Genomic DNA, 27,668 nt, shown 5'->3' with positions numbered 1-27,668 from the left:
GATAATTTCAAAAGTGCCAAATAAATATTCGTTATGTACGGTACAGCCGGTGCCCCCTTTATTATTATTATATTTTAAACCAATAGGGTTTGAACAAATACGAGGTTTCTTATAAGTTTTTCCTTCCAATTGTTAAAAAAAAAACTTGCGTTAAACCACCTATAATATTTATAAATATTTGATCGAATTTTAATTTAAATTAGACAAAATCGTAAAATATTTAGTAGACAAGACGACAGGCCGTCAAAATCTTTTTAATGTTTTAATATCAGTAATATTAGCAACAATATTATACAAAATATTTATTATTTTTGTACGTGATACCTAATATTTTTTATTGTGACCTAGTTTACCAGGCTACTCAACAGTTAAGCATAGGCAATACCGACATCTCTACCACTACGACGATACGAATACAATAACACGATAATGTAATATTAATAACATTTTATGCCACCGCCAACGCCGGTGTCGTTTACCCGAACCGGATTCAAATAAATAATAATACGTAAAGCCGCACAAGGCACTACGACCGCCGTCGTTTAAAACGCTCTGAACCGCCGGCACGATCGTTAGGTGAAACGCTTGTACTTTCTCAATTATACATTACGTTCAATTTTTTCTAGCTTTTTCACTGGCCTCCATCGTGGACGTTGTTTGACTTCGTGTGTGACTATTATTTTATGTTTTTTTAAACCCCGTCCAATAAATCATCAAAAACGGCGTCCTTATTCACAGCGGTGTTCGACTCGGAGGACCCGTTGATCGGACCCATTGTACTTGGGTTCGCCATCATCGGGTTCTTGGCTGCGTTGCTGCTGATATGCGACGTGCTGCTCGAGATTGCAAAGGGATTTGTGGCACACCTGCTGCCGCTGGTGATGCCTGACCGGACTCCGCTGAGTGTCAAGTACGGCAAATGGGCAGGTCAGTCGAGATGATGATGAACCGTAATATACTTTTGGTGCGCGAGTAGGTTCTGCAAAATTTTACTTATTAAAAAGCCCAAGTTTTTAATACATTTTAGATTTACTTTTAGCGTGATGATTCCACAATAATTTTCACGTACCTACTTGGCGTTCAGAAAAAAACAATTTTTTTAGAAAAATATATTTGAACGTAAATACAGGAACAAACTATTTATTTAAGTTCTAAGATCGACCAATTCCTATTATTATTGATGTACATATATAAAAATAGTTTATTAAATATTTTAAAAATGTTTTTACCTACCTATATAGTTAGTACCACCTATGGTTAATTTTACATAATTTTACTATAAAATAATTCTTGATGGCTGATGTTCGAGATACATTAGATATATATTAGAAATAAGATTTGTTATTCATTAGTTTCATAATTTTGAAATTTGAATATTAACGGTTAGGTATACATTTCTACTGTGTGGTTAAATATAAAAATTAACGTAGGTAGGTACTACTTTATTTTTTGTATTATTATTGAACATTTGATTTAAGCGATCTTAAGACCGACATTTTCTAAAATAAAATTAAAGACTTAAAAACATATCGATATTTTGTTAACTTAAAATTAAAAACGAAATTATAGTAAAACTTACATTGAAAATTCATAAATTTTCTTTATGCCAATTGATATTTTATCTTTTAATATTTTTTTAATATTATTTTTAATATTATTCTGTTTCGTACTTTTTTTGTGTTAATTTCTTAATTTAGTTTGTATAATTCAATTTAATATAAAAATAACAATAAAATAATATAGTATTTATTGAGCTTCAACTATACTACTGTATTATTTACTTATCTATTCCTATAAATTGTAATATATTCTAAAGAGGAAGTATTCGTATAGTGATGAATAATTTAACATTTCGTTTACACTCTAGGTCATTCGGTAAACTATTTTACGTATAATTATGTTTTTTCACGTGTCTAATAATGAAGTGTTTTAAAACTATTTAAATTTCATGCAAATAACTTACATTCGACTTCGAAATCATTTGTGCTCTTACTACAGAAATTATATTTTGACGAGTGCACTGTGTCACATTAATACAAAACAAAGTTTATTTGTGTTTTAAATTTAATAAATAAAATATAGATTCTTGTAGGATTTTTAATGTAGTATCTTATAACTATACCGAAATGAAAAATAAGTTCATATTAGGGTATTATTATCATTTATTATTTTACTACAACCATAGATACCTCTTTGAGGCAGGCCCTATTATTTGTAAAATTTCGGACTGCACACTTCATTTTACTGCTTTAAACGAAAATGTTACACACTACTATTTAAGAAAAAGTGATGTATTACATATAAGTCTAATAATTTAACAATGCAACGAAATCAAACAATAAAATTCAGGAAATACTCATATTTTTTAGTAGTTGGCATATTACGTAATTTTTGTTTTGTAGACCGTAGTGCACAACACACACTTTCAAATCGTAATGCACATTGTATGTCGCGGTGCACATATAAATAGGGTCTGATATTAGGTACATGTGTATATATAAAAACTCAAATACAAAAAAACAAGGTACCTATGTGGTTGAATTCCAACACTTTCATCATTCCTTATTGATAATTAGTTTCCTTGTAAATTATAATAAATATAAGTGGTACATAATATAACAGCCGAACAAGCTTAAACAGTAAGTAAAATTTTATTACACTTGTTCTAGAAACTTGTTTATGTTGAAACATGCGTGAGTGCGATTTTATTTCATGTTCAAATTCATAGACGACTGCAGCGTGTGTCTCGAGCTAGTCTCAATATTTGAATTTTGTTTATATCTGAACTTTTCAATATTCACGTTTAAAGTGCCTGGAAGAAACAAGATTTACAATAACAATATGAGTGTAAAATATTGTAAACTAATCTGGAACTTAATTTTATTTATGTATGTTTATTTCATACTTAATGCTTGTTGTGGACAGTTGTATCTTGTATCCGTATAACGTATCTACTTACTCGTTGTTTTTTACTATTCCAAAGAGACAAGATTTTAATTTAATTTTTATTGGTTTAAAAATTTATATAAAATTCTCGAGCTGTTATTTAATTTCACAATTTTGTTAAAGAGGTTGCACTGACTTTATTTAAGTACTTTTTAAATTACACATTGATATTTGATAGTTGATTTATTCCGATATATATATAATATTCGACTACCTATCTTTAACTTATTTCAAATATACACCAATTACAACCACTGATGTAGAAATAATTTTCTCTCGAAACAATAATTTGTAGAACGATAACAGACACTCATTTGACTTCGAAAACTTAAAAATGTATTGTCATGCAATGCAATAATGTAAGCTATATTTTTTCTTAATCTTTTTTGTATTGCGATATTTTATTTTATTAATCAATGAATCCCTGATGAATAATGGTTAATAATTAAACTGGTTTCTTCAATGTAATAATGTAATTAATTAATTGAGTTTTTAATACAATAACTTCATTTCCCTAGTAATTGGTTATTTAATTTAAACATTCAATACATACTGAGCTAGCTCAACTTATTGGTAAATGTTTAGGCATTAACTGACAACATAGGTATAATGTTGTAAAAATCAAATGCTACGCATGCTATGGACAAGTATTGCATAGTTAGGTACTAGGTATGTAAATATTAAAAATAGTAATAAATTATAATAATTATCCGCACTAAATCATTCACTCTGATTCAATAATAAAACGTATAGTCTTATCGGATATCAACAATATTTTAATTTAATTTTTAAAACTCAAACATAACATGGTAATTTGTTGTACTGCTATCTACTAGTCAATGAATAAAACATAATTTTTTTTTAAGGAAATCACTGGCAATGCATGTCAACTAATTATATTACATGCTATTGATTTGACGAAACATAATAGTATGTTTTAGCCAATAATAATTCAAATGTAATTGTAAATTTATCCTCATTTACCTTCATTATTATTGTTTATCCTGCGCATTACAGTCAGTTTCATATAGCAAGTAATACTCGTAATATATAATAATAATAATATAGGTACCTATTAACCTTACAATAATAATTCTCGATGATTCTGTATTTATGTAATATATAAAACTGTGAACTTAGAGGTCGGAGAATACTATATTAAAATTTATAAACGTTTATTTAATATATCATAACATTTTAGTGATGTTAATATGAAAACCATACGCATCATCAGTTAGTGCAATATAAGAATATAGCATATGTTTGGCCAAGAGTTGTTTTTTATTGATTTGTTTTAGAAAGGCGTTAGATGATTATTATTTTCCATTATATAATCTACACGGTTCCGTGAAAGTCAATTAAATTACATGAGCCGACGACGTTGCGCTATAATAGTGTATAATATACCTAGTACCTATAATCATTCTTCTTCATACTTACTATACCGAATGATTCAATAAACAGTGAATATTTATTTTTTATTATTTTGAATGGCAACTTGTAATTTCATAATCTAAAATAGGATACTTTTGTAAACATGTTGATGTAGGTACTTGTATAAAATATGTTATGTACTTACTGAAGCATGTTAAAAATAAACAGTTTAGTAGATAAAATAATTCATTTCACAACGCCACTTTGTATACGGTATACCGTACATATATTTACATAAATATTATAGCTCGAGAACAAAAATGTTTTTTAAATTCTAAATTAAACCAAAATATATAATATGTATTTCAAACTATAATTTTATGAGTAATAGTCTTTTATGAATTAAAAAATATTATTGTTGAAAACACACTGTATATATCATGTATATTATTCGAATCCGTAACTTCCTGATCGACATTATCCGTTATTATGTCAAATTATCTGCACCTATTATACTAGGTTCAACGTCAAAATATGAAAGAAAAATCAAAATATCCCCATAAAAATATTCTATGAAGATATAATATCAATTATAATATAAAAATATATTTAGCGTATTTTAAACTGAATAATATTTTAAATTATTTAAATAAGGTTCTGATCAATAACATGTTACGTGAGTAATATTCCAATTTAAAATTATATTCATATAATACTATATAGCATAATTAATTTGTTTTACATTTTTAGCTCGATTTTTATTATACGAATTAAATTATTTATTTTATCGTGTATTATTACGTATAAGCAACTAGTTAATAGTTAAGTTAAGTGCAACAATAATATTAAAAACCAGATACTCAGGAAGAAAAAACAATTTACCATGATTTACCACGAATTGCGTTATAATTGTAGGTACACTTGTATAGAATAAGCGCAAACGTGTTAGCATGTATCTATAATTATATAATGTGTATTGTATATGTCTTATACCATGTAAAAAAATATTTTTTTACAAGATTTTTTTATGCCATCAGCGATATAACAGTAGATAATGTATTGACAGAATTACATAATTGCGCATGTATTCTCCATATGACAAGAATAATATTTATTAAAACTTTAATATTGTAATATAATAATGTAAAATCAATAAAATAAGTAAAATTTAATCCCATGTGGATTAAAGTCCATACCATACCTATCATTCATGGAGGTAAAAATAATTTCATTTATTTGAACGACATAAATAATATTGGTTTTAGGTCACTTGTACGCTTAGATATTAAAAAAAAGTGCGAAACGTGAAGACTTTTTACGATTAGGTAAAAATGAATATTTCAGAACTTGGACATTTTACCCGACTATCAAAGTTTATAGAAGTATAGAAGAATTTTATAATTGTGGCTTTAAAACTGAACTTTTACAGTTTATGCGATCTATATCTCAATCAACTAATCGCCGTACTGATTAGGTTATACTACTATACGTAAAAATAAAATTAGATTTGGATAAATATTGCATAGTCTTTTTTTTATAAATTCTTTGCATTAAAGTTTTTAGAAAAATATTCTGCTTCTTATTATGAAAAACAAAATTCAGACCATAAAAAATAACTTGAACATATATATTATCAAACTTCTCATACATATATTATATGAAAAAAACGTTTTTAAATTTTTTTTACTGAAAATGAATGTAATAAATCACCCTGTATATATGTATTTATATTATATAATGTTTTCATGTAAGATATATTATGTTTATTATGTACAAATCGGTATATCTATAGTCTACATTGTGAATGTATAGTATATAATATGTATATAGATATAGATATTTTGATGGAAATGGAAAGTGACACCACAAATTCACTTTCTTGTGAGTTGTGACTAACATGCACTACCTATTGTACGCAATATGTGCCGTATGTAACCCACTGACCTTAACGGTTCGTAATCAACACAGGAAATAATATTAAATCACAACAGAACAGAATGACTTATTTTATTATTTTTGGATTTAAAATGAACGTATATTTTTGAAATAACTTAAATCGTTATTCTTCGTTTAAATATCTACATTCATCGAAATTTTAACTTAAAATGTCTATAAAATAAGTATCACAAATAATTCATTATGAGAAATCATGGATTAAATTTCAATCCTTAGCTATAAACATTAAATATTTCGATTTTAAACATCAAATGCTTGTAAAATAAAATTGTGACTATGTGTCTTTAATACTTTTAAATAGCTACGATAAAACTTATGAGGAACCTTGTTTTAAATTTTTTTAGCTTTTTTTACCCGTTGAAAAAAAATCTAAAAATGTCTATAAGTATAACAGCTCGAAAATTCAAGATATTTATACGACTTTAAATTGCATGGAAAAAAAATAGTATAAATATTTGATAAAAATGTATATATCTACGGTTATTCGTTTTTGAATTACATTAAAATAAGAATTTGATACGAAATCGTTATTTTATGCGTGGATATCCAATTTAGGCAAAATATTAACTTCATTAACTCATAAAAATGATTTTTGTAATTATACCCAACTTTTTCGCAGTAGTTATTACAACATAACACAACTTTGTGGAACCGAGTATTATATGTTTTTAAATCACAAATATAAATATAAAACATTTTTAGGATTTTTAAAAACAAAATAATTTGAAAATTTTCTTAATTTTGAAGAATTTCGTTAAAATTCGAACGTATAAAAAATATTGTTATGTAGGTACCTTCATGACGATATAGTATTTCCGTTTTGAATTCATTTCTACCACATCACGCATCGTAGTCTTAGTTGTTTCTCGTTGAGATCATTTAATTGTAACAGATAATAAATGCCAATTTAAACGAAAAAATGTTATAAAGATGGTTGGGTCTTGGGTAATCAACTTTATGAAAAAATACATCGTTGAATGGTTGAGTACATTTTTTACTCGTAATTACATTTGGAAAGTTAAATTGTAGTTTAACCCATTTTTTATTTAAAAAAGTTATTACTACCGTTATTGTAAAGATTTTATCATTTAAACACGGCAGTTATGACTTATGATATATAATAACTAGAAGTAAAAATGAAGTGTAAAAATCAATGTATCTATTATCTAGCTATAGTCAAAATATATTTCTACTTAAACAATCTATATTACAAAAGTCGTACACAAAAGTAGTAATAAGAGTTAAAAATTGATTGTATGTAAGTTATAATAGACTAGATTTATAAACTTATATAAAATGTGGTTCTAAAAACAAAACTATCATTAACTTGTAATGTTGGTTGAACATTTTACAAATCAATACTTTGGTACCTATGTAACTACATTACTGGACTTAGTTAATTTAAAAACATGTGATCAACCTCAAATTCAAGCTAGTTTTTATTTACCACCTAGCCCACTCCAACCATCATGAAGGCTAGTAATTAAATTCTCAACTCACATTTCTCTCGTTTGTCTAAAAAATCGTTCACTAAAAATCCGAAAAAATAATCCATAAAAATGGTGGTCATATATTACAGGTGTCATTATAATAATTATATTGTTAAATAGAAGCATCAGGAAGTTAAAATATAAAGATATTAATATGATTTTTTTATAAGCATTTATAAATTTCGACAAAATTCATCAAAAACACAACAATTTGTAGGGTGTTCAATTTTTATAGTTGAGGATTGAAAATGTTAAACAAGGTTAATTAGTTAATGTTTTATTCAAAAATCTAAAAAATCATATTTACCTATTACGTACACTGTTTTTTTTCTAATAAAATGTCGACAAATTTAAATATTTAAGCGAAAAAATGATTTTAGTTATTGAGTAGTATATGTTTTGTAAAACATTATTCGTAGGAACATTTTAAAATATTTAGATTAATTTATTATACATCACCTATTTTTACCACGAATCTATAGTTTCTGTTGAATGAAAAGTTAATAATAATAATATATAATACGATAGTAATATAAACTACGAGTATTAAAACAATAAATTTTTGTTTTAAAAAATATAATCAAATATGCAAGGTTTTTGAAAATTAAATAAACCTACTATAATATTGATGGTTAGATAAGTTATTTTAATAGCAAATTTCAATAAGCGTATCTTGAGCAATGATCAGTGTTGGGCATTATATAGATTAAATTATCTAGATACAATTTTTGTATATTTTATCTCATCTAGGTAATTTTTAAATGATTTATCTATTATCTTATCTAGATAATAAAACGGTCTTTTTTCAATTATCTAGATAATTATTTACTGAATTGTCTGTTATTTTTTTTTAAACTTATTCAACAAAACTTATAACAATTAACAACTAGTAAAGTTGTTATCTATCACCACTATCACAGTGGGTATACTAATACCACAATATCACCATTTTCTGTAGAACAGCTGTCTCAATTGTCTGATACTGATATCTACAGTAGATGCAGTTTATCAGCAAATGTTCAAGCACTAACTTTTTTAGACATTACAAAAAAGAAACAAAAATTCTGCATATATTGAATGAGTATCCTATTGTGAAACAAGTGTTTTTCAATTACAATATGACTTTACCTTCCTCAGTCCCAGTTGAGAGATTATTTAGTGCAGGCAGTCAAATACCGACACCTCGAAGAAATCGTCTAAAAGACAACACTTTTTAACAATTACTATGCTTAAGATAAACTAAAGAATAGGTTAGGTTATACTTATTAGTTATTACTTATAATATTATATTAATGACCACAATAATTTACTAATATTACACATAAGTGTAATATCATATTTTAATATTTATATAAATTAAATGTTTTTTTTTTTTTAAATATGTAACCAAATGAATCAAACATTACAAACTACCAATCTGTTTATATGACATAAAATAAATAAAATATCAATGTAAATTTATAGTATATTTTTCTATATATAATCAGCTATTAGCTAAAGTTAGCTTTATTTTTATAAATTATCTAAGTATTACCTAGATAATTTTTTCTTGAAATTATCTATTTTTTAGATGATTTTATTTAAATTAATCTATTATCTCATCTAGATGATTATATTAATAAATATCTATTATCTTATCTAGATAATTATTTGATTATCTATGCCTAATACTGTTCTTGAGAGTTGAGATATACTCAACATATAAGCATCATAAGCTGACTGACCATTTCTACACAGAATCGTTTTTTTTTTTTTTGTGAATAATACATCATTTTATCAAAATTTAATCCATCCATTACACTACTACAATGATTCACTCAATACCTACGGTAGAGCCACTTACCTATCTGTTTCCCTTGATAAAACTGAGTAATAAGAAGTTTTACTTCCGACGCGCGTACTCATATCACACAATTTTACTATTGATAAGTATATGAGATATCTTACACATAATATAATAATGTTATGTTTGCCAACATTTTTGCAGTGGTCACCGGTTCTACAGATGGCATTGGTAAAGAATACGCCAAGGAATTAGCCAAGAGAGGTCTTAACATCGTATTAATTAGTAGGACGATTGAGAAATTGAATAAGGTCGCTACAGAAATAAGTAAGATATGGATATACAATATAAATATATATATATATATATAAATTGATTGAATATATAGAATAATAAATTAGACAATAAAAACGTGATCAGCAAAAAAATCTTATTTAAAACAAAATATTATTAAGTACCAACTGGTATGTGTATGCACATGCGTATTCAATTTGTATAAACAATATATTTATTCATAAATTTGTTCTAGTTAAGCGTTAATATGGTGAGGTGTAGGTATGTTGATATGAATATACTAACATTGACTTGAATATTGAGCTAGAGTCGTTTATAGGTATATCAATTACTTGAAAAAGTAGGTAGTTAGTGACCGAAATGCTTAAAAATACTTAAATTTATATTTATATTAGCTGATCTGCGTGCACATCGTTGCCCGTTAAAAATACCGATTCTATATGATTCAAAATGTTTGTTTAATTCGTCGTTTAATACCCAGGTTGACTTTGTAATTTACTTATTCATTGCAGACTATGTTCTATTCTTAATCCCGTGGGTTATTAGATCGGTAAAAACAATTTTATCTTTTTTAGTGACATTATATAAATATATAATAAAATATAAATTTGACATACTCAATAGTTTACTATACGCTATGATCTCCGAAACAACTAATAAACTACAAATAAAAAATAAATGTATTTTCTCATACATAATTACACTAATACACGGCCAACGAAAATTTGAAAAAACAAACTAAGAAACGTGGGCATCACCGAGTCAGAACAGCTATTATCTTATAAAATTAATAAAATTTCGTACGGGACGCTGATAAGCATATGGGAAAATGGGGGCTAGCAAAAACCGTGAACTTCTAATTCCAAAAGTGCTGGATAAGAAATAAAACTTTGTACTTATTTCAGTTAAATGGTTCAAGGTCCTCGATAGAAACTTCACAACACTTACACTTCAATGAATATTGAATGATACTGATGAATACGATGTTACTCCCTATCTCCAACATTGTGTATCTTTCTAGAAAATCCTACAACTTTCTTGTTCACAAATTGAACCAACATACACACAATGTAAAAAAGATCAGTTCAGTAAGTTTCGAAGTTTATACTGGACAAACACTGTGTCACGAAATTTATATATAAAATTATAATTAAATATACATATACCTATTATCTTTCATAAAATTTATAATATACTATTAAAAAGTTTAATGAAATATGAAACGTTAAAAAAAGTTAATATTTTTTATTTGATACCTAAATTTAAATTTAAAATTGTATATTTAAACCATTATTGTTGGCACCCATTTACTGTCTATCACTCATAGCTTAATGTGCCTACATACGTATATGCTATATGTGCAGACTTAGGTCTGTACAGGTTAAAGGAGTTAGCTTCTCTTAAGTTGCTTAAAATGAAATATAAAAAATGAAAATAACAACGTAGGCCTCTACTCGATATTTTCCAACCCTAAACCCAACCCCAGAAGACATCTCAAACACATATATGGTGCAGAAATCTTCTTAATCTAAAAATATACTTTATTATTCATACATTTTACCTTAATTCATTGTAAAATGAGATTCGAATGTAAGTTCTCTTTCACGCTACTCAATACCATTTTTTTTCTTTTATAAATTATTTTTTACCATATCATTATATAAGTAATTATAAAATATTAAGTACAGATTGTAAATTTTCAAGAAACAAATAAAAGTAAATGTATAAATCATGAATATGTTTTTAAGCTATTGCTCGTATTTTGAAAAATGTCTGTATCATGATACGTTATAAGTTAATCATGTTAGTTAATAACAAATAATTTAGGGTCATTTATCAATCTTCATTTAAAATAATTTAATCTTTAGTTAACATCAATCTCCAGTTAAATTAGAAATGTGATTTTTTCATCACTCGATTAATATTTTAACTGGACTTTAACCGAAAATTAATTAATCCGAGATATTTGCTCAGTTAAAGAGTTTAACTAGAGAATAGGTACAATATAATCATTTATCAGATTATATCGTTGATGAATCTTTATAATTGGTAATTATTCAAATGTATCTACCTAAGCACTACTTAATTTAAAAAATACCGAACTTATCTTGTTACAGTAGGTACCTACCTACCACTTTTGATATTGTCACATTACAAAAAGTGTACTTTAAATATAAAACTTAGATGGCTTATTTAAGCAGCAGCAGTAGTGACAATAATACTGATGACGAAACTCAATTTCGTTAGGTTAGTTCGTTTTTGGGTTATATAAACCAATACTTCAATAGACTTCGAAGACCATACTTATTGTCAACAAGAATAGACCATTTAAATAAATTGAACGATTAAGACTTTTTGCCAGATTCCTTATAAGTAAAAATACGTTTAAAATTATAATAGAAATGGTTCAACAAGAAGTTACAACTGTTACTTAAAGGTAAAATAAAATGAATAGGTAAATTTACTAAATTTCTCTGAAAATCTCATTTTTTAATTTTAAAACCAAAATTATGGCTAATATATATAAGCTGTGACTTAAATGCACTTAAAAACGTCAAAAAATATGCAAAATAAAAGTGTCATAATCGATTCATTATACATAATTCAAATTATGTACAAAGCTACGTTTCACAATCAGCGAAAAAAAATGCACTTTCCTACAAATTGACAGCCCTTTTTATATATACTTATATATAAATATATATTTATTATTATTATAATAAATAATAAGTAGGGCTGGTATTTTTATACCCTAAAAAAATAAGGATTTCCCAACAGTTTTAAAAAAATCGATTTTTTATATGGTTGTAACTTAAATACTTTAAAATTTCACCAAATGTCTATATTAGCATAGCTAACAGCTGTCGTGTCAATAGAAATGTTTATGACTTTTTCATATTTTAACAACCGAAATGCTGAATAGAAACAAATTTTGATATTTAAAAAATTGTACTTATGTTTTACTACTTATCATACATTTTTTTTTTTTGTATACAACATTTACCATTCATAATAATACCTACCCGAAAGAAAACAAAATAAAAATAATATCTTGTAATAAAATGTCATTAGTGAAATTTTAAATGCACTATAAAAAATATTATAATGAATTTAAAATTATTTTATTTACAATTTTGAATTCTGACAACATTCATAAACAAATAAAATTTGAAACTAAACGATTCAAAAATTATTACGCTATAAACGGTGACTTTTTTATTTATTAGAAATATTACATGATTATTGTTAACAGTTTTACGTGTGTGGAGGTATAAATAAACGTATCGTTTAGTGCATATCGAATTTACAAATGTGTATTCAATTTAATGAAGGTTTTATATTGATAACATAAATATTCGACTATCGGGACGTCGAAATAATAATTTTTCTAATTTTGTTTCTATTCATCCAGTTTTATGGCACGACACACAATATTCTATGTACTTACATAGTCTCAATAATATACACATATTGATCATAAAGAATTTAACAACTTAACAGTATATTCGTTATTAATATTATTTGAATATATTAATAAAAGTTCATACTTGTTTAAACACTGATAATTCAACTAAAGAACAACATTTTGTATATTAGATATACGTAATTTAATACATTTTTCATGTAAAAAATTATTTAACGTGCAGATTAATAAATCTACAATTAATGATTACAATTAATAATGAAATATTAAAGTTAAAATATTTAAAAGCCTAAGTAATAGTGTATGTAAATTTAAACCTTGGAAAAACGAAAATACAATCTTTTATGAGAAGTATCTACTAATGTTTTCCAGAACAAGAGTTTAACGTCGAAGTGAAGGTTATACAAGCTGATTTTAGTAAAGGGCAGATCGTGTTTGATCATATCAGCAAAGAATTAGATGACATTGAAATCGGAATACTAAGTTTGTGACGTTTATTTACATATATTAGAATTAGACTATACACCTATTAATTTCAAAATATGCTAGATGCAACTATAGTTTTTTTATGACGTAGATATTAAAATAATTTTTAATATTCGCTATTTATTTAAATGAATTGTATATCAGTAAACAACGTCGGTATGCAATACTTGTATCCAATGTACATGACCGAAGTACCAGAATCCACCGTATGGGACTTGGTGAACGTTAACGTTGGTGCTACGACACACATGACAAAACTCGTTTTGCCAGGCATGCAAAAGCGGAAACGAGGTGCCATCGTGAACGTGTCGTCCAGTGCAGAATTACAGCCGATGCCCCTGTTGGCTGTTTACGCAGCAACCAAGGTAAGCAGTCAAGATTTTTCTCCTCCAGTTTTATTTTAATACTTAGTACTACCACTGGGTAACTTTACAACACTCTATAATTAATTGAAAAGTCATTCAAGCCTCAAGGATTGTAGAATAATGACTATCACATTTACAAGGGTTGACATGATTTTAAAATTATTTACATTTTAGATTCTGAGCGGAGCGATGAATGTATTGATTTTACCATGATGTGTGTGTTTTTTTTTTTTTTTTTTTGTGTCTTGACTTCAGTACCTCGTTCGATCAGAAAGTGAATCTAGTATCAAAGTAGTAAAAGTAGTACTTTGGGGGGTCATAAGTGAAAAATTATTAATACTTTTCTAAATAATCGAGAAAAACAAACTAAAAATTAAAGGAAAAACGGGAAATTTTACGCACACTCATTTTTCGAGAAAATCGATTCTGGATTTAAAACAAATGACCATAGATACATGCAATTTTCACCGAATGTTTAAATAAGTACCTATATTCTATCCACCATGCAATTTTCAAAAAATTTCGACTTAAGTTGAACTTTACTATTCATAGACATTTGAAATTTTCGATCATTATTAGTTTTTTAGATTCTGAACGAAGTGATGAATGTATTGATTTTACAATGATGTGTTTTTTTTTTTTTTTTTTTTTGTGTCTGTGTACAGCATAACTAGTCGAAATAATGCTTCGATTTCAAACTTTGGGGGTGGTTTCCGATGTAAAATTGAAGATCCTTGATGCATTATAGAGGTCAAAAGTAAACATTTTGCAACAGTTTTCAAAAAACTCGAGAAAAACAAAAAAAAAAAATAACAGAAAAACGAAAATTTTTACGCAAAACCAGTTTTCGACCAAATCGATATTTTTATATGGTTGTAATTCAAAAACTAATCACTGTAAATACTTGAAATTTCACCAAATGTTAATGTTAGTGATATCTATATACAGTTTAATTTTCTAAAATTTTCGACTTTTTTTGAGTTATTTATAGACCACTGAAATTTTTTTTTGAAGTGTCGGTAAAAAAATGTTGGATGACCAAAAAAACTTGAAAATTTAATAAACGGTTCCTTACGAATTGTTCTTATTGTAGCTAAAAAAAATTAAAAATCGTAAGTCACGATTTTTTTTAATAAGCGTTTATAGCTCAAAATTTTACGAAAACGCGAAAATTTGCAAGTAATTTTGAAGTTGAAAAATCATAAAATTTTTTACGTTTATAACTAAGGATTAAAAATACAACACTAAGTTTTCCTTTAAGTAGCTATAGAGAAAACTCGAAGCATCATTATAGGAAAAATTTTAAGTGCGTTTGAATTTAAAATTTTTACGAAATAGCGTAACGATAACGATTTATCCTCAAACGATTTTAAACATTTGTTATTATTCAAAAAGTATAAGTCGTAGTTACTTGACAATTTTATCAGTTATTTAGATAGGCAATTTCTTTACATGATTTAATTTTCAAAATATTTTGACTCTTTTTGAGATATTTATAGACGACTGAAATTTTCAATTTGTCTGAAAATTTTTTTTTTATGTGTCGATAAAATTTTTTGGCGCTATCATAATTTAATTCAAAGTTCCTCATAAGTTATTCTTATAGTGATTAAAAAATTGTAAGAATACATAGGCACAATTTTTTTTTATTAGCATTTGAAGTTCAAATATTGACTTAATACGTAAAAATTACGGCAATTTTCAAATTATCTTAGATCGAAATTCATAAAAAATTTTCTTTTTAAATCTAAGATTTGAAAATTTAATACAAGATTCCTTACAAATTTTTCAATCTTTATCACAAAAAAAATGTCCACCGGAAATTCAAATTAAATTTTTATTAACATTTGAATTTCAAATATTGACAAAAATTTGTCAAAACCATGAATATTTGCAAATTATTTTGTAGTTCAAAATTCATAATATTGTTTGTATTTATATCTAAGGTTATAAAATTTAACACCAAGTTTTCCATAAGTTTTGCTTCAAATAGCTATAGAGAAAATTTGAAGCGTCATTATAGGAAAAATGTTTTGAGCGTTTGAGTTTTAAATTTTTATGAAATCGCGTTATGATAACGATTTATCATCAAACCAGGTATTCGTATATCTATGATAATATAAGGTATTATGAATTATGATATCTACATGATAACTACACTAATTGATTAACAATGCCATATGCAAAATGGTCTTAATTGAAAAATAAAATATTTGTTTCAAAATTGAATATATGACAATATTTAAATATAATATATCCTAGACTCACAAATCATCTCCGTTCAGAATCGTTTTTCGTATACAATAATACCTATCATTGCATTCAAATTTAATTCCATCCATTGCAGTAACCTACTGTACAGCAGAGCGACATCCACGACTTACCCGCTTTTTAAAATTAATATTGATAAAAATTTATTTGTTAGGCAGAAAAGCTTGAAAATTTAATACTAGGCTCTTAACATATTGTTACAATAGCAGTTGAAAAATAAAAGAAATGCATAGTCACAATTCTTTTTTATAAGCATTCAAAGTTTGAATTTTGACAAAATACGTAAAAATCACGAAAATTCACAAATTATTTTAAGCTAGAAATTCATAAAAACTTTTCTTTTTAAATCTAAGATTTAAACATTTAATACAAGATTCCTTACAAGTTTTTCAATCTTTATCACAAATAAAAAGTCCACCGGAAATTCAAATTAAATTTTTATGAGCATTTGAAATTTAAATTTTTACAACATTGGATTTTCACTTTTAGCGATTTCCTTATTTTGGCGTAACTCTAAAACAAATGACCGCAGATACTTAAAATTTTGACTGAATGTTTATATAGGTATTTTCTATATTTGATAAAATTTTAAAAATATTTAGATTTGTTTGTTTTGAGGTGTTTACTGACATTTTAATTTTTCAACTTTTTTGGTGTTTTTTCAATAAATAACGAGAAAAATTTATTTGATCGGTAGAAAAGCTTGAAAATTTAATACAAGGCTTCTAACACATTTTAACAATAGCAGTTGATAAATAAAATTAATTCATAGACACAATTTTTTTTTACAAGGATTCAAAGTTTGAATTTTGACAACATACGTAAAAATCACGAAAATTCATAAATTATTTTATGCTAGAAATTCATAAAAAATTTTCCTTTTATATCTAAGATTTAAAAATTTAAATACATGGCTTCTATCATATTTTTACAATAGCAATCGAAAAATAAAAGAAATGCATAGTCACAATTTTTTTTTACAAGCATTCAAAGTTTGAATTTTAACAACATATGTTAAAATCACGAAAATCACGAAAATTCTGAAATTATTTCAAACTAGAAATTCATAAAAAAATGTTCTTTTTAAATCTAAGATTTGAAAATTTTTAATAATCTATAATATATCCTAGACTGATAAACCGTCTTCGCTCAGAATCGTTTTTTGTATACAATGATATAATATCATTGGATTCAAATTTAATTCCATCCATTACAGTAACCCACTTGTAACCTATACTGTACAGCAGAGTGACATCCACAACTTACTCGCCTTTTTTTTTTTTAAGACACGAAATGTTACAAAACAAATTATGTTATGAATGGGTTTATATATTGATTATACCGATTAGACAAAAAAAATTAATAGGTATTTAGCTTAATATATTATTAGCACATTTTGTAACTGTTATCAGCTAAGCTCTTGGGAAGAGTGAAATTTCACTAACATTTATTTTTTATTTCATTTAAATATTTTAGTGAAGTACAAATAAAAAATTATCACAATTTCAAATTACTTCAATGTAAAAGTCGGGTAAGTGGATGTCGCTCTATTGTATAATAGGTTACAAGTTAGTCACTGTGATGGATGGTATTAAATTTGAATTCAATGATTTAATATCATTTTATACGAAAAATGATTATGATCGAAGACTGTTTATCAGTCTAGGATATTTTAACTAAATAATTTGTAAATTTTCAATTTAAGAAGATGCTACTCCCGCATGTATTATTTCCGTCTTACAAGTGCGTAACATAATACATTTTGGGCGCATGTAAATTCCGTCCGAAAATAAAAATATAATAGTAAAAATGGTAATATTTATAATAATAAAAAAGAGTCAAAATATATTCATAATCAATAATTACAACATGCCATGTACTCGTACATATATAAATAAAAATATAACAGTAAAAATAGTAACATTTATAATAATAAAAAAGTGTCAAAATATAATCATAATCAATAATCACAACATGTCATGTAGGTACTTGGTACATATAAAAAATAAAAATATAATAGTAAGAATAGTGATATTTATAGTAATAAAAGAGTCAAAATATAATCATAATCAATTAGCATATTATCAAATTCCTTTCATATTAGTTTTTTGTAGAAATCCCAAAAATAAAGAGCCACATTTTCTACATATTGATCTATAAATATTTCATTATTTTTATATTTTTCAATTATATTTTGCATGTATAAATATATATATTTTTTTTTTTGGTTTTGAATTTCTATATTTTTGTGGCTCATACAATTTATTTTTATATAATTTTCTAATTGAATTTGCTTTGTTTGTCTAAAAATATAAAAATATGAGGATGGTTAGAATTTAAACTTTTATTGAAATAGGAATGAAATGATTCACAGGCATTAGTCGTTCTATTCAAATCTGCTGTAGCAGCTGCCCATATATTTGGAGGAAAAGATGCGTCATTACGTATATAATTATTTAATAAATAATATGAAAATTGTGTTAATCTATGGTCTTAATTAGCTTGGAACTCAATAAAAATACTTCAAAGTAATCAAAAACTAACTCGGGCTCTAAAAACACTAATCCGAAACATTTAATTAGGTATCCAATTTCTAATACTCGAGTCTTCGATTTTATATTCTACACTTAATCCTACTGTTTGAACATACTTATACGACGATTGTAATAAATGAAAGCGACTACCATAAATTTGAATATTTGGCCAGATGGATTTACATGCGTTGTGTATAGCTTTTTCGAAGTCAATGACAACCTACTTTGGCTCAAATAAGTAATTATCGTGAATACAAAGATCAACTATTAATTTAAAACATTGGAAATATATATTTTGAGTTTTTGTTTTTCATAAACAAAAAACAGACTGTATATAATGGCCATTAAAATAGCCATGTATAGTAAATAGCTGTAAAAAAAGTTTAGAACTATATTCAAATGTACCATCCATGTAAATCCATTCTGCAATTCATTCTTAGATTTGTTTTGCACCCAAAAATTATGATACCATTTTCTTTGTCATTGCTAAGTAAAAAATTTTCATCTCGATTGGTCGTGACCTGTATATTATTCAGCATATTCTGAACTTTATTCAGCATATTCCTTCACTATGGCTATGATCAACATTTTGTTCAGCGATGTTCATAGTTGTTTTACCAAAGGTTTTCACAAAAGCTTTACAAGTTTTAATTATACATCGCCATTTTGTTAAACCAGAAGCCAAAGGTCTATTATTTACTTTCGAAAATTTAAAATAATTTAATACTAACAATTTATTTCCACATTCCGATTCAATAAATTGAGCTGCCATTATACGTGCGTATAAGACTCAAAACGAAACTGAAGTGATCAAACAATTTATATTTTATAATACTTCTATCTGACATTTCCAATTATTATATCCACAATATTGTAGTCAAAGCTGATAAGATATGACATGATTGACGATTGTCGTCTGATACAATTGTTCAGTGTACTACATAAATTTAGAACTTCCAAAATTCCTTTTTAGCTCCGTTAGTTTAAAATTTATAGAGGATTGACCTCTTACACAAATTAAAAGTAACATTATTATCTAGATTTTCACATAGGCTTCTTATTATATTTTAATTAACGATGTATGAGTATTTTTTAAATTGTAAATTGTTTGTAAATCTTAAAATATTCATAACTTGCTTTCAAATTAAAATATGATATAAAGCCTATGTGTAAACCTAGATGATAATGTTACCTTAAATTTGTATAAGAGGTCAATCTACTCTAAATTTTAAACTAACGGTACTAAACGGGAACAGATTAGCGTAAGATTTGTTATGTTACGCACTTATGACTTTATGAGACGGAGATAGCACAGCGAGTGTGCCAGTGTGACTATAATTTGAACAAACGCTCTATTTATTCGTTTATTTATTTTTTCAGTCATACATAAAAAGCTTTACAGAAGCACTTCGCATCGAGTACGAAGAAGACAATATAACAGTACAACATCTTTTCCCGTTATTTGTCAACACAAAAATGAATGCTTTCAGCTACAGATTACAAGAGACGACTCTATTCGTACCCGATGCAAAGACGTACGCCACGAATGCTGTGAACACGCTGGGTGTAGTAAACCACTCGACCGGTTATTGGGCCCATGGTATACAGGTATATATTTCATATATGTATATAAATATAGATATATATATATATATATACATATAGCATCGAAATTTCGTAGATTAATTTTTAGTTGAAATTATTTTAATTCAACCAAGGATATACCATTATTATTGAGCATATATTGTTCAATTTATACAATTTATAATTCTCGGTAACTCGAAGTTTAAGGGGGAAAAAAAATCGAGTTATCAACAACTTTTGAAAAGTATATTTTTATTTTTAAATAATTTTTACATAAAAAAACATTAAAAAAATATTTTCTTACATTCCTACTTACACGTTATCATTTTTAAAGAATAGGTGTAAAGTTTATTGTTTTTGTCTATTTGATACATTGTTTTCAATTCTATTTTCTAAAACACCTAGTGATTTAAATAAATCTTCCATGCCTTCATTGACTTTAATTATATTTAAATAATGTTTCTTATGCAAGTGTCGCTTCTTTATTTGTGATAGCGGATTGTATTTGTTCATTGTTGGTCTTCAAATTCGTCTTCGTTATCTTCGCCAATTTATCTGAGATAATATCGTTCTTAGTCCATTCTCCACAAATATCCAAGTTTTCATCGAAATTGACGTAGGTATGATGTGAATGTTTCATTAAGATTTATTTTCTCCGTCAATTGATCCCATTCATCGTTATTATCATCAGAAGGTTCATATTTTCAGTCAAAGATCTAAAACCTGATGTAAAATAGTTTATGATCGTATAATGATCGGGTTTTACAAAACATGTCATAATCAAAAAATAATCGCCTTGCAGATAAACTATTTTTAGTACTAAACTACTAAATTTGGATAGCAACAGTCATACTTATCAAAAAACCTGGTAAGGATAAATCAAATCCGGACAGCTATAGACCAATAAGTCTTTTAACCACCTTATCCAAAATATTTGAAAAGGTTATTCACACTAGGTTACAAGATTTTATAAATAGCACAGACACTATTCCTAAATTTCAATTTGGGTTTAGATCGAACCATTCAACAGTTCAACAACTATTACGTATAACGGAGCATATAAGCACTTCCTTTGAAAAGCAATGTCATACTGGTGCCGTATTTGTTGATATCTCAAAGGCTTTCGACAAAGTATGGCACGCAGGTCTTATGTTCAAACTAAAAAGTATAAACACACCAAAATACTTATTTTAAATTATTAAATCCTTTCTTTCAAACAGACAATTTTCAGTAAAAATAAATGATAACTTCTCTGATCTTCAGCCTATTACAGCAGGTGTACCTCAAGGCTCTAAGCTGGCCCCTATCTTATTTAACATTTACATATCCGATATTCCACAGTCACCACGTACCAACATTGCCCTTTTCGCTGATGATACGACCATTTATAGTGAATCCCGTAATATAGAAGCTATAATTCATAACTTACAAAGCCACTTAAATATATTAACAGCATGGTGTAAAAACTGGAAGATACAAATAAACGCATCAAAAAGCACGGCAATTATTTTCAGCCTCCGTCGTTACTCTACTCCACTACCTCTAAAATTCGACAACGAGCCCATACCTTGGAAACCGTCAGTCAAATACCTGGGAGTCACTCTCGATAAGAGGCTGACCTGGGGGCCTCACATATCATCAAAACTACAACTAGCATACCAACGTCTATCAATGCTATTTCCAATAATAAACAAAAAATCAGTAATACAAAAAAAATGTTCAATACTAATATATAAGCAATTACTACTACCAATAATTACTTATGCATGCCCAATCTGGGGAAACTGTTCAGCTATACACTTAAAAAAAATCCAAATTTTTCAAAACAAAGTGTTAAGAATTATTACAAATGCTCCGTGGTTCATTCGAAATGATAATATACATAAAGACCTCCAAATTGCTAAAACTGCAGACCTCATACGCGCCTTATCAAGAAATTTCCATAACTCTTTACTCAACTCAACAGGCTCGCTTCACTACAATCTTCATATCCATCCACCACTTCAACGACGTCTAAAACGCGGCCGCCCCCACGACCTAATTAGTTAAACTCAACCTCCAGTCTTTACCTGTATACGGTTATGTTTATATAATTTGTATTAGTTAGTAATCATGTAATTACCTTATACTTAGTTTAGTTCTCTCATCTGTCTACCTGTGTAAATTTGTTCAATTACTAATATTTTATTTATATTTAATTATCATTTTAAAATAGCCAAAAAAAAAAAAAAAAATTATGTTCATTTAACTATAGATGTAGATAGCCATAGGCTAGGAACGTTTTATAATTATTTAAGTTAATAAAAAAAAAAAAAAAAAAAAATTTGGATAAGAAAATTCGAGGTATCGAAAACTTGTAAAATTTCGAGTTAAATAGATTACTTAAATATTAAGTGTTATTGATATTTTAAAGAGAATTTTAATTATTCATTTCGAGTTACCGAGAGTTGACTGTATATAAAGGTAACGAATTCATCGATGACAAAAAACACTTATTTTAACTATCAAAAGTGAAGTACCTAATTAGGTAGGTAAAAAAATTAGTTAGGTACATAGTTATTTGTTAATAAAAATTACTGCCTTTTTATACTGGTTAGCGGTTTATACCGCTATATGTATATAATATGGACACTATAATATTATTTTCTTCACATTCATCGACCTAGAATTAATAAGTCAATTGTTATGCGAGTTGGTGGCGTCCTATTATCTGGCGCAAAAATCAATCGATTATATAAACTGTAGAACTTATTTGATCTTTTAAAATAAAACATTTAACATTTAATTTACTATTTAAAAATAGTTAAATATAATATACCCACATATTTTGAAATGTTTCACAGTTTTCATACCTACTTAGCATAATTTTGGTTGAACTTTTTGAAAATTATGATATCAGTTAAAATAATCTCAGAAAATAATGTAAAGATTAATAAGAAATTTTAGCAGATTGTTAAATTTATTTTGTTCATTATTTGTATAGTGTATACTGTATACACTATACATGTTAATATATAATAATTCTTTATTATGTTAATATCAAAATTGAGACATTTTTCATTGTATTGTATTTTTCAGCATTTCTTTATGAGACTGCCACCAGTATGGATAAGAACATTGGTTGGAGAATTTATGACGCATTCCTTTAGAAGCGACTATTTTTCTAAAAAAGGTTTAAAAGTAGAATAAATGTTTTTAAACTGTTTGAACCTATGTTACAAATTTGTCATTAATAAAAGCGTAAAAGTTACATTATAACATTTGTTTATGAATAAAGTTTATTATTAATAATATGTCTTACATAATATTTTAATATACCTAACTTGTATCAACTGTCGTACCACCTGTGTATTAAGAGGACGCTACACCCGCAAGTGTTGTTTCCGCCTTACAAGTGCGTAACATTGCAAAAACTGTTTCGCGCGGGAAGGAACCGAAAAAGCTACAGTTATAACTAAGAAACGAAATTTTCGCCACATAAAGAAGAGAATTTTGTCTGTGCAATATCGTTTTTATTTTTTCGATATCCGAACTACAAAAAGTTATTCATGCTTAAAAAACACAAAATTGATGTATTATAAAACAATAAGAATTTTTTTGCATAATTGATATCGAAAAAATAAAAACGATACCTATTGCACAGACAAAATTCTCCTTTTTATGTGGTGAAAATTCAGCTTAACTTCAGCTTAAATTTCTTAAGCTTCACGCGCTAAATCAGTGGTGCCGAACCTGCGTCCCGCAGGCCACACGCGAAGGTATTCCATGTGGCCCATTACAAATTTTTAAATCAAATAATATATTCTTAAATATTTAAAGTAATGTTTATTTATTTTATAATAGTAATGATAATAATAAAATAAAAAAAATACATATATTCGGTGGCCCGCTCGAAAATGATTGCTTACCAAAGTGGCACGCTGAACAAAAAAGGTTGGGCATCACTGCGCTAAACCCAAAATCGTCTTACCATCGTCTGTCGTGAGCTAACGATCCTCTCCTAAAATAATTAATAATTTACGTTTTTTCATTCTAAAGTAAAGTGACTCAAGATTTTGTATATACCTACACTGAAATATCATTCAATTTAAGCACATTTTCTGACTCAAACTATGTATATTCCAATACTGTTCCGCTTAAAATGTTATAACTTCAAACGATTAAAATAAAATCCAAACTCAGTTTTTGGTCTGAAACACTTCTATTATTGGTCTCTATAATCATAAAATAAGAACTTAATCCATCAGTCGACTCTCACTCACATGCAATCATCCTACCCATAGGCGGCACTTGGTAGAAACTTTTGTGGGTGCAAACGTTTATGGTAATAACATTAACAAATCCATAGGGAAGTTGCCCTAGTACCCCCTAATATATAACTATTGCTACAACAATTAATGTAGTTAGAAAAAAAATTCTTTATTAATAACTATTAATTGGGTCTCTGTATTTCAAATATGTATAATATGAATATGTAAAAATATTATTAAAAAACAACTTTTTATTTTGAAATATACAATATGATCTATTTTGAACCATATAGCTATTTAGTGACGAATTAGCTTCCTACATTATTTAATTATTATCATATTATTATTATTATTATTTTAACATTTAATCACGGACTAAGATTTTAGTCCGTACAATTAATTGAGTAATCAGATATAAAATATTGAAATGATCCATGGTTATTTTAGATTCTGAGCGGCGGTGAATGTATTTATTTTACCATGATCTGTGTTTTTTTTATGTCTGTCATCACGTTTTGGGAAAGTAAAAATGCTTCGATTTTCGACTTTAGTACCTTATGTTAGATCAGAATGTGAACCTAGTTAGTACTTATTTGGGGGGTTAAAAGTAAAAAATTCTCAATACTTTTCTAAATAATCGAGAAAAACAAACTAAAAATTACGGGGAAAACGTCAAATCTTACGCACAATCCGTTTTCGACAAAATCAATTTTGGTTTTTGATGTAACTTTAAAACAAAAACCATAGATACATGAAATTTTCACCGAATGTTAATATAAGTATATTATATCTACCATGCAATTTTCAAAAATTTTCGACTTAAGTTGAACTATTCATAGGTATTTGAAATTTTCGATCATCATTAGTTTTTTTAAAATTAATATCGATAAAAATGTATTTGTTAGGCAGAAAAGCTTGAAAATTTAATACAAGGTTCCTAAAATATTTTTACAATAGCAGTTGAAAAATAAAATAAATATATAGTCACAATTTTTGTTTATAAGCATGTAAATTTCAAATTTTGACTAAATACGTAAAAAATCACGAAAATTCATAAATTATTTTATGCTAGAAATTCATTAAAAATTTTCCTTTTATATCTTAGATTTGAAAATTTAATACATGGCTCCTATCATATTTTTACAATAGCAATTGAAAAATAAAAGAAATGCGTAGTCACAATTTTTTTTACAAGCATTCAAAGTTTGAATTTTGACAACATATTATGTAAAAACCACGAAAATTCTCAAATTATTTTAAACTAGAAATTCATAAAAAAATTTCTTTTTAAATCTAAGATTTGAAAATTTTTAATAATCTATAATATATTCTAGACAGATAAACCGTCTTTGCTCAGAATCGTTTTTCGTATACAATGATATAATATCATTGGATTCAAATTTAATTCCATCGATTACAGTAACCCACTTGTAACCTACTGAATAGCAGAGCGACATCCACTTTCCAGCTTTTTTATTATCAAAATTACATTATATCAGCATAATTGTTAACAACAAAATGATTAAAATATTTTTACTGTTGTGATTGTCTGTGTGTGGGTGCAAAATGATACTTTTGCCCCCCAGAAAAATTTTCGTGGGTGCAACTGCACCCTCATGCCCCCCCCCCTAGATGCCGCCTATGATCCTACCTACGAGCTACAGCTACCTGTCTGAGTTCTTGCTGAATGTTGAATACATACTATAAATATTGTTGTTTATATTGAATTAATTGCGATCTTTTTTTAAATACCATTGGACAATAATCGCATGTATATCCAAAAGAGTTGTGAGAAGCCATATACCGCACATAACCACACATACCAGCATTTAAATCTGAATTTTTAATTTTTTTCCACAATCATTACATTTGTACTTATTTGTATTACCACCATTCCATCGAGATACTGCAGCATCCCTTGCCCTAAAATATATTTGATCTAATTTGCTTTTAATCTAATATTGTATAATTTTCTATGAATAATTATTGTAGTAACATGATACCTATTTTCGATTTTTACGTATATTCAATATTTTATACATAATCAACATATTTTTAATTTTCCCCAAACATTTTTGTTATTTGCCCTTTAAATAAAGTAGCATCCCGTGCCCTTTTTTACCAATCCGTGCCTGTCACCATTATCATCATTTTCATTGTCATCATTTTCATTGTCATCATCACCAGTTTCATTTTTCTCATTTGCATTAACCGTTTCATTACCAATTAAGTTTTTTCTACGAATATTATAAATACACTTAATAGATACCGAATACCAAGTTTCGTGAGGATAGGATAATTTAGTAAAAAGCTCTATGGTTGTACCTTGCAAGGTACACTGGTAGTCAGTATAACAAAAATTCATATTTACAAATATCCTTTTTGTTTATTGAAGTTAGTTAAAAATAAATTCAATTAGAAACCCAATAAAACTCGTAACTGTTCCTGTTTCTGCCGCCACTGTCGGTCGGATGTGTGAAACGGTCCTAGTCTCTCGGCAAACAGAGTATATACTCTATAGCTCTTTTGTCTGCTTGTCATTATACAAAAGATACCAATAGTCTATAATATGATGTTAGTTAATAATATAATAAAGACACTAACATACGAGACGTTTCCAAATGATAAGTGCATGATTTTATTTTAATTATTCATACGGAAAATATGTGTTAAAAATTGTATGATAAAATATTAATAAACGGGACTTATTCCAAGATGATACCGCGCGATCGACGTCTAATTACGGTTCGGTTGGGTGGGGAGTGGTAAGTGAAATATTGTACTATGCGGGTTACTACCTACTACTAATAATCATTTACGACTAATACAACGATAAGGCTGATTACCGAATGTATAAGAAGTTGCGTATAAAATGTTCCTTTGAATCCAATAGTATAGAGGCCCCGGCTGT

The 27,668-nt window shown here is 27.0% G+C and overlaps 1 protein-coding gene and 1 long non-coding RNA gene across 2 annotated transcripts; one reads left to right on the top strand and one right to left on the bottom strand.

Annotated features, from left to right (window-relative positions):
- Positions 1–516: 516 nt before the first annotated feature.
- LOC107165664 (inactive hydroxysteroid dehydrogenase-like protein 1) lies at positions 517–23,798 on the top strand. The gene is made up of 6 exons (XM_089217352.1): positions 517–927; positions 9,754–9,876; positions 13,640–13,750; positions 13,898–14,118; positions 20,304–20,531; positions 23,586–23,798. Exons 1-6 carry the CDS (start codon positions 882–884, stop codon positions 23,694–23,696), a joined length of 840 nt encoding a protein of 279 aa, XP_089073478.1. The 5' UTR covers positions 517–881; the 3' UTR covers positions 23,697–23,798.
- Positions 848–1,755, bottom strand: LOC149061988 (uncharacterized). The gene is made up of 3 exons (XR_016189739.1): positions 1,580–1,755; positions 1,034–1,069; positions 848–979 (listed from the first exon to the last, which is right to left on the bottom strand). It is a non-coding gene; the product is annotated as an uncharacterized LOC149061988 (long non-coding RNA).
- Positions 23,799–27,668: the final 3,870 nt, after the last annotated feature.

This window comes from Diuraphis noxia, unplaced genomic scaffold (assembly GCF_037042655.1).
Source record: "Diuraphis noxia isolate RWA-SAM2 unplaced genomic scaffold, SU_Dnox_SAM2 contig0001, whole genome shotgun sequence".
NCBI lineage: Eukaryota > Metazoa > Arthropoda > Insecta > Hemiptera > Aphididae > Diuraphis > Diuraphis noxia.
The sequence above is the reverse complement of the archived record's forward strand: the minus strand, read 5'-3'. Positions and strand labels throughout refer to the sequence as shown.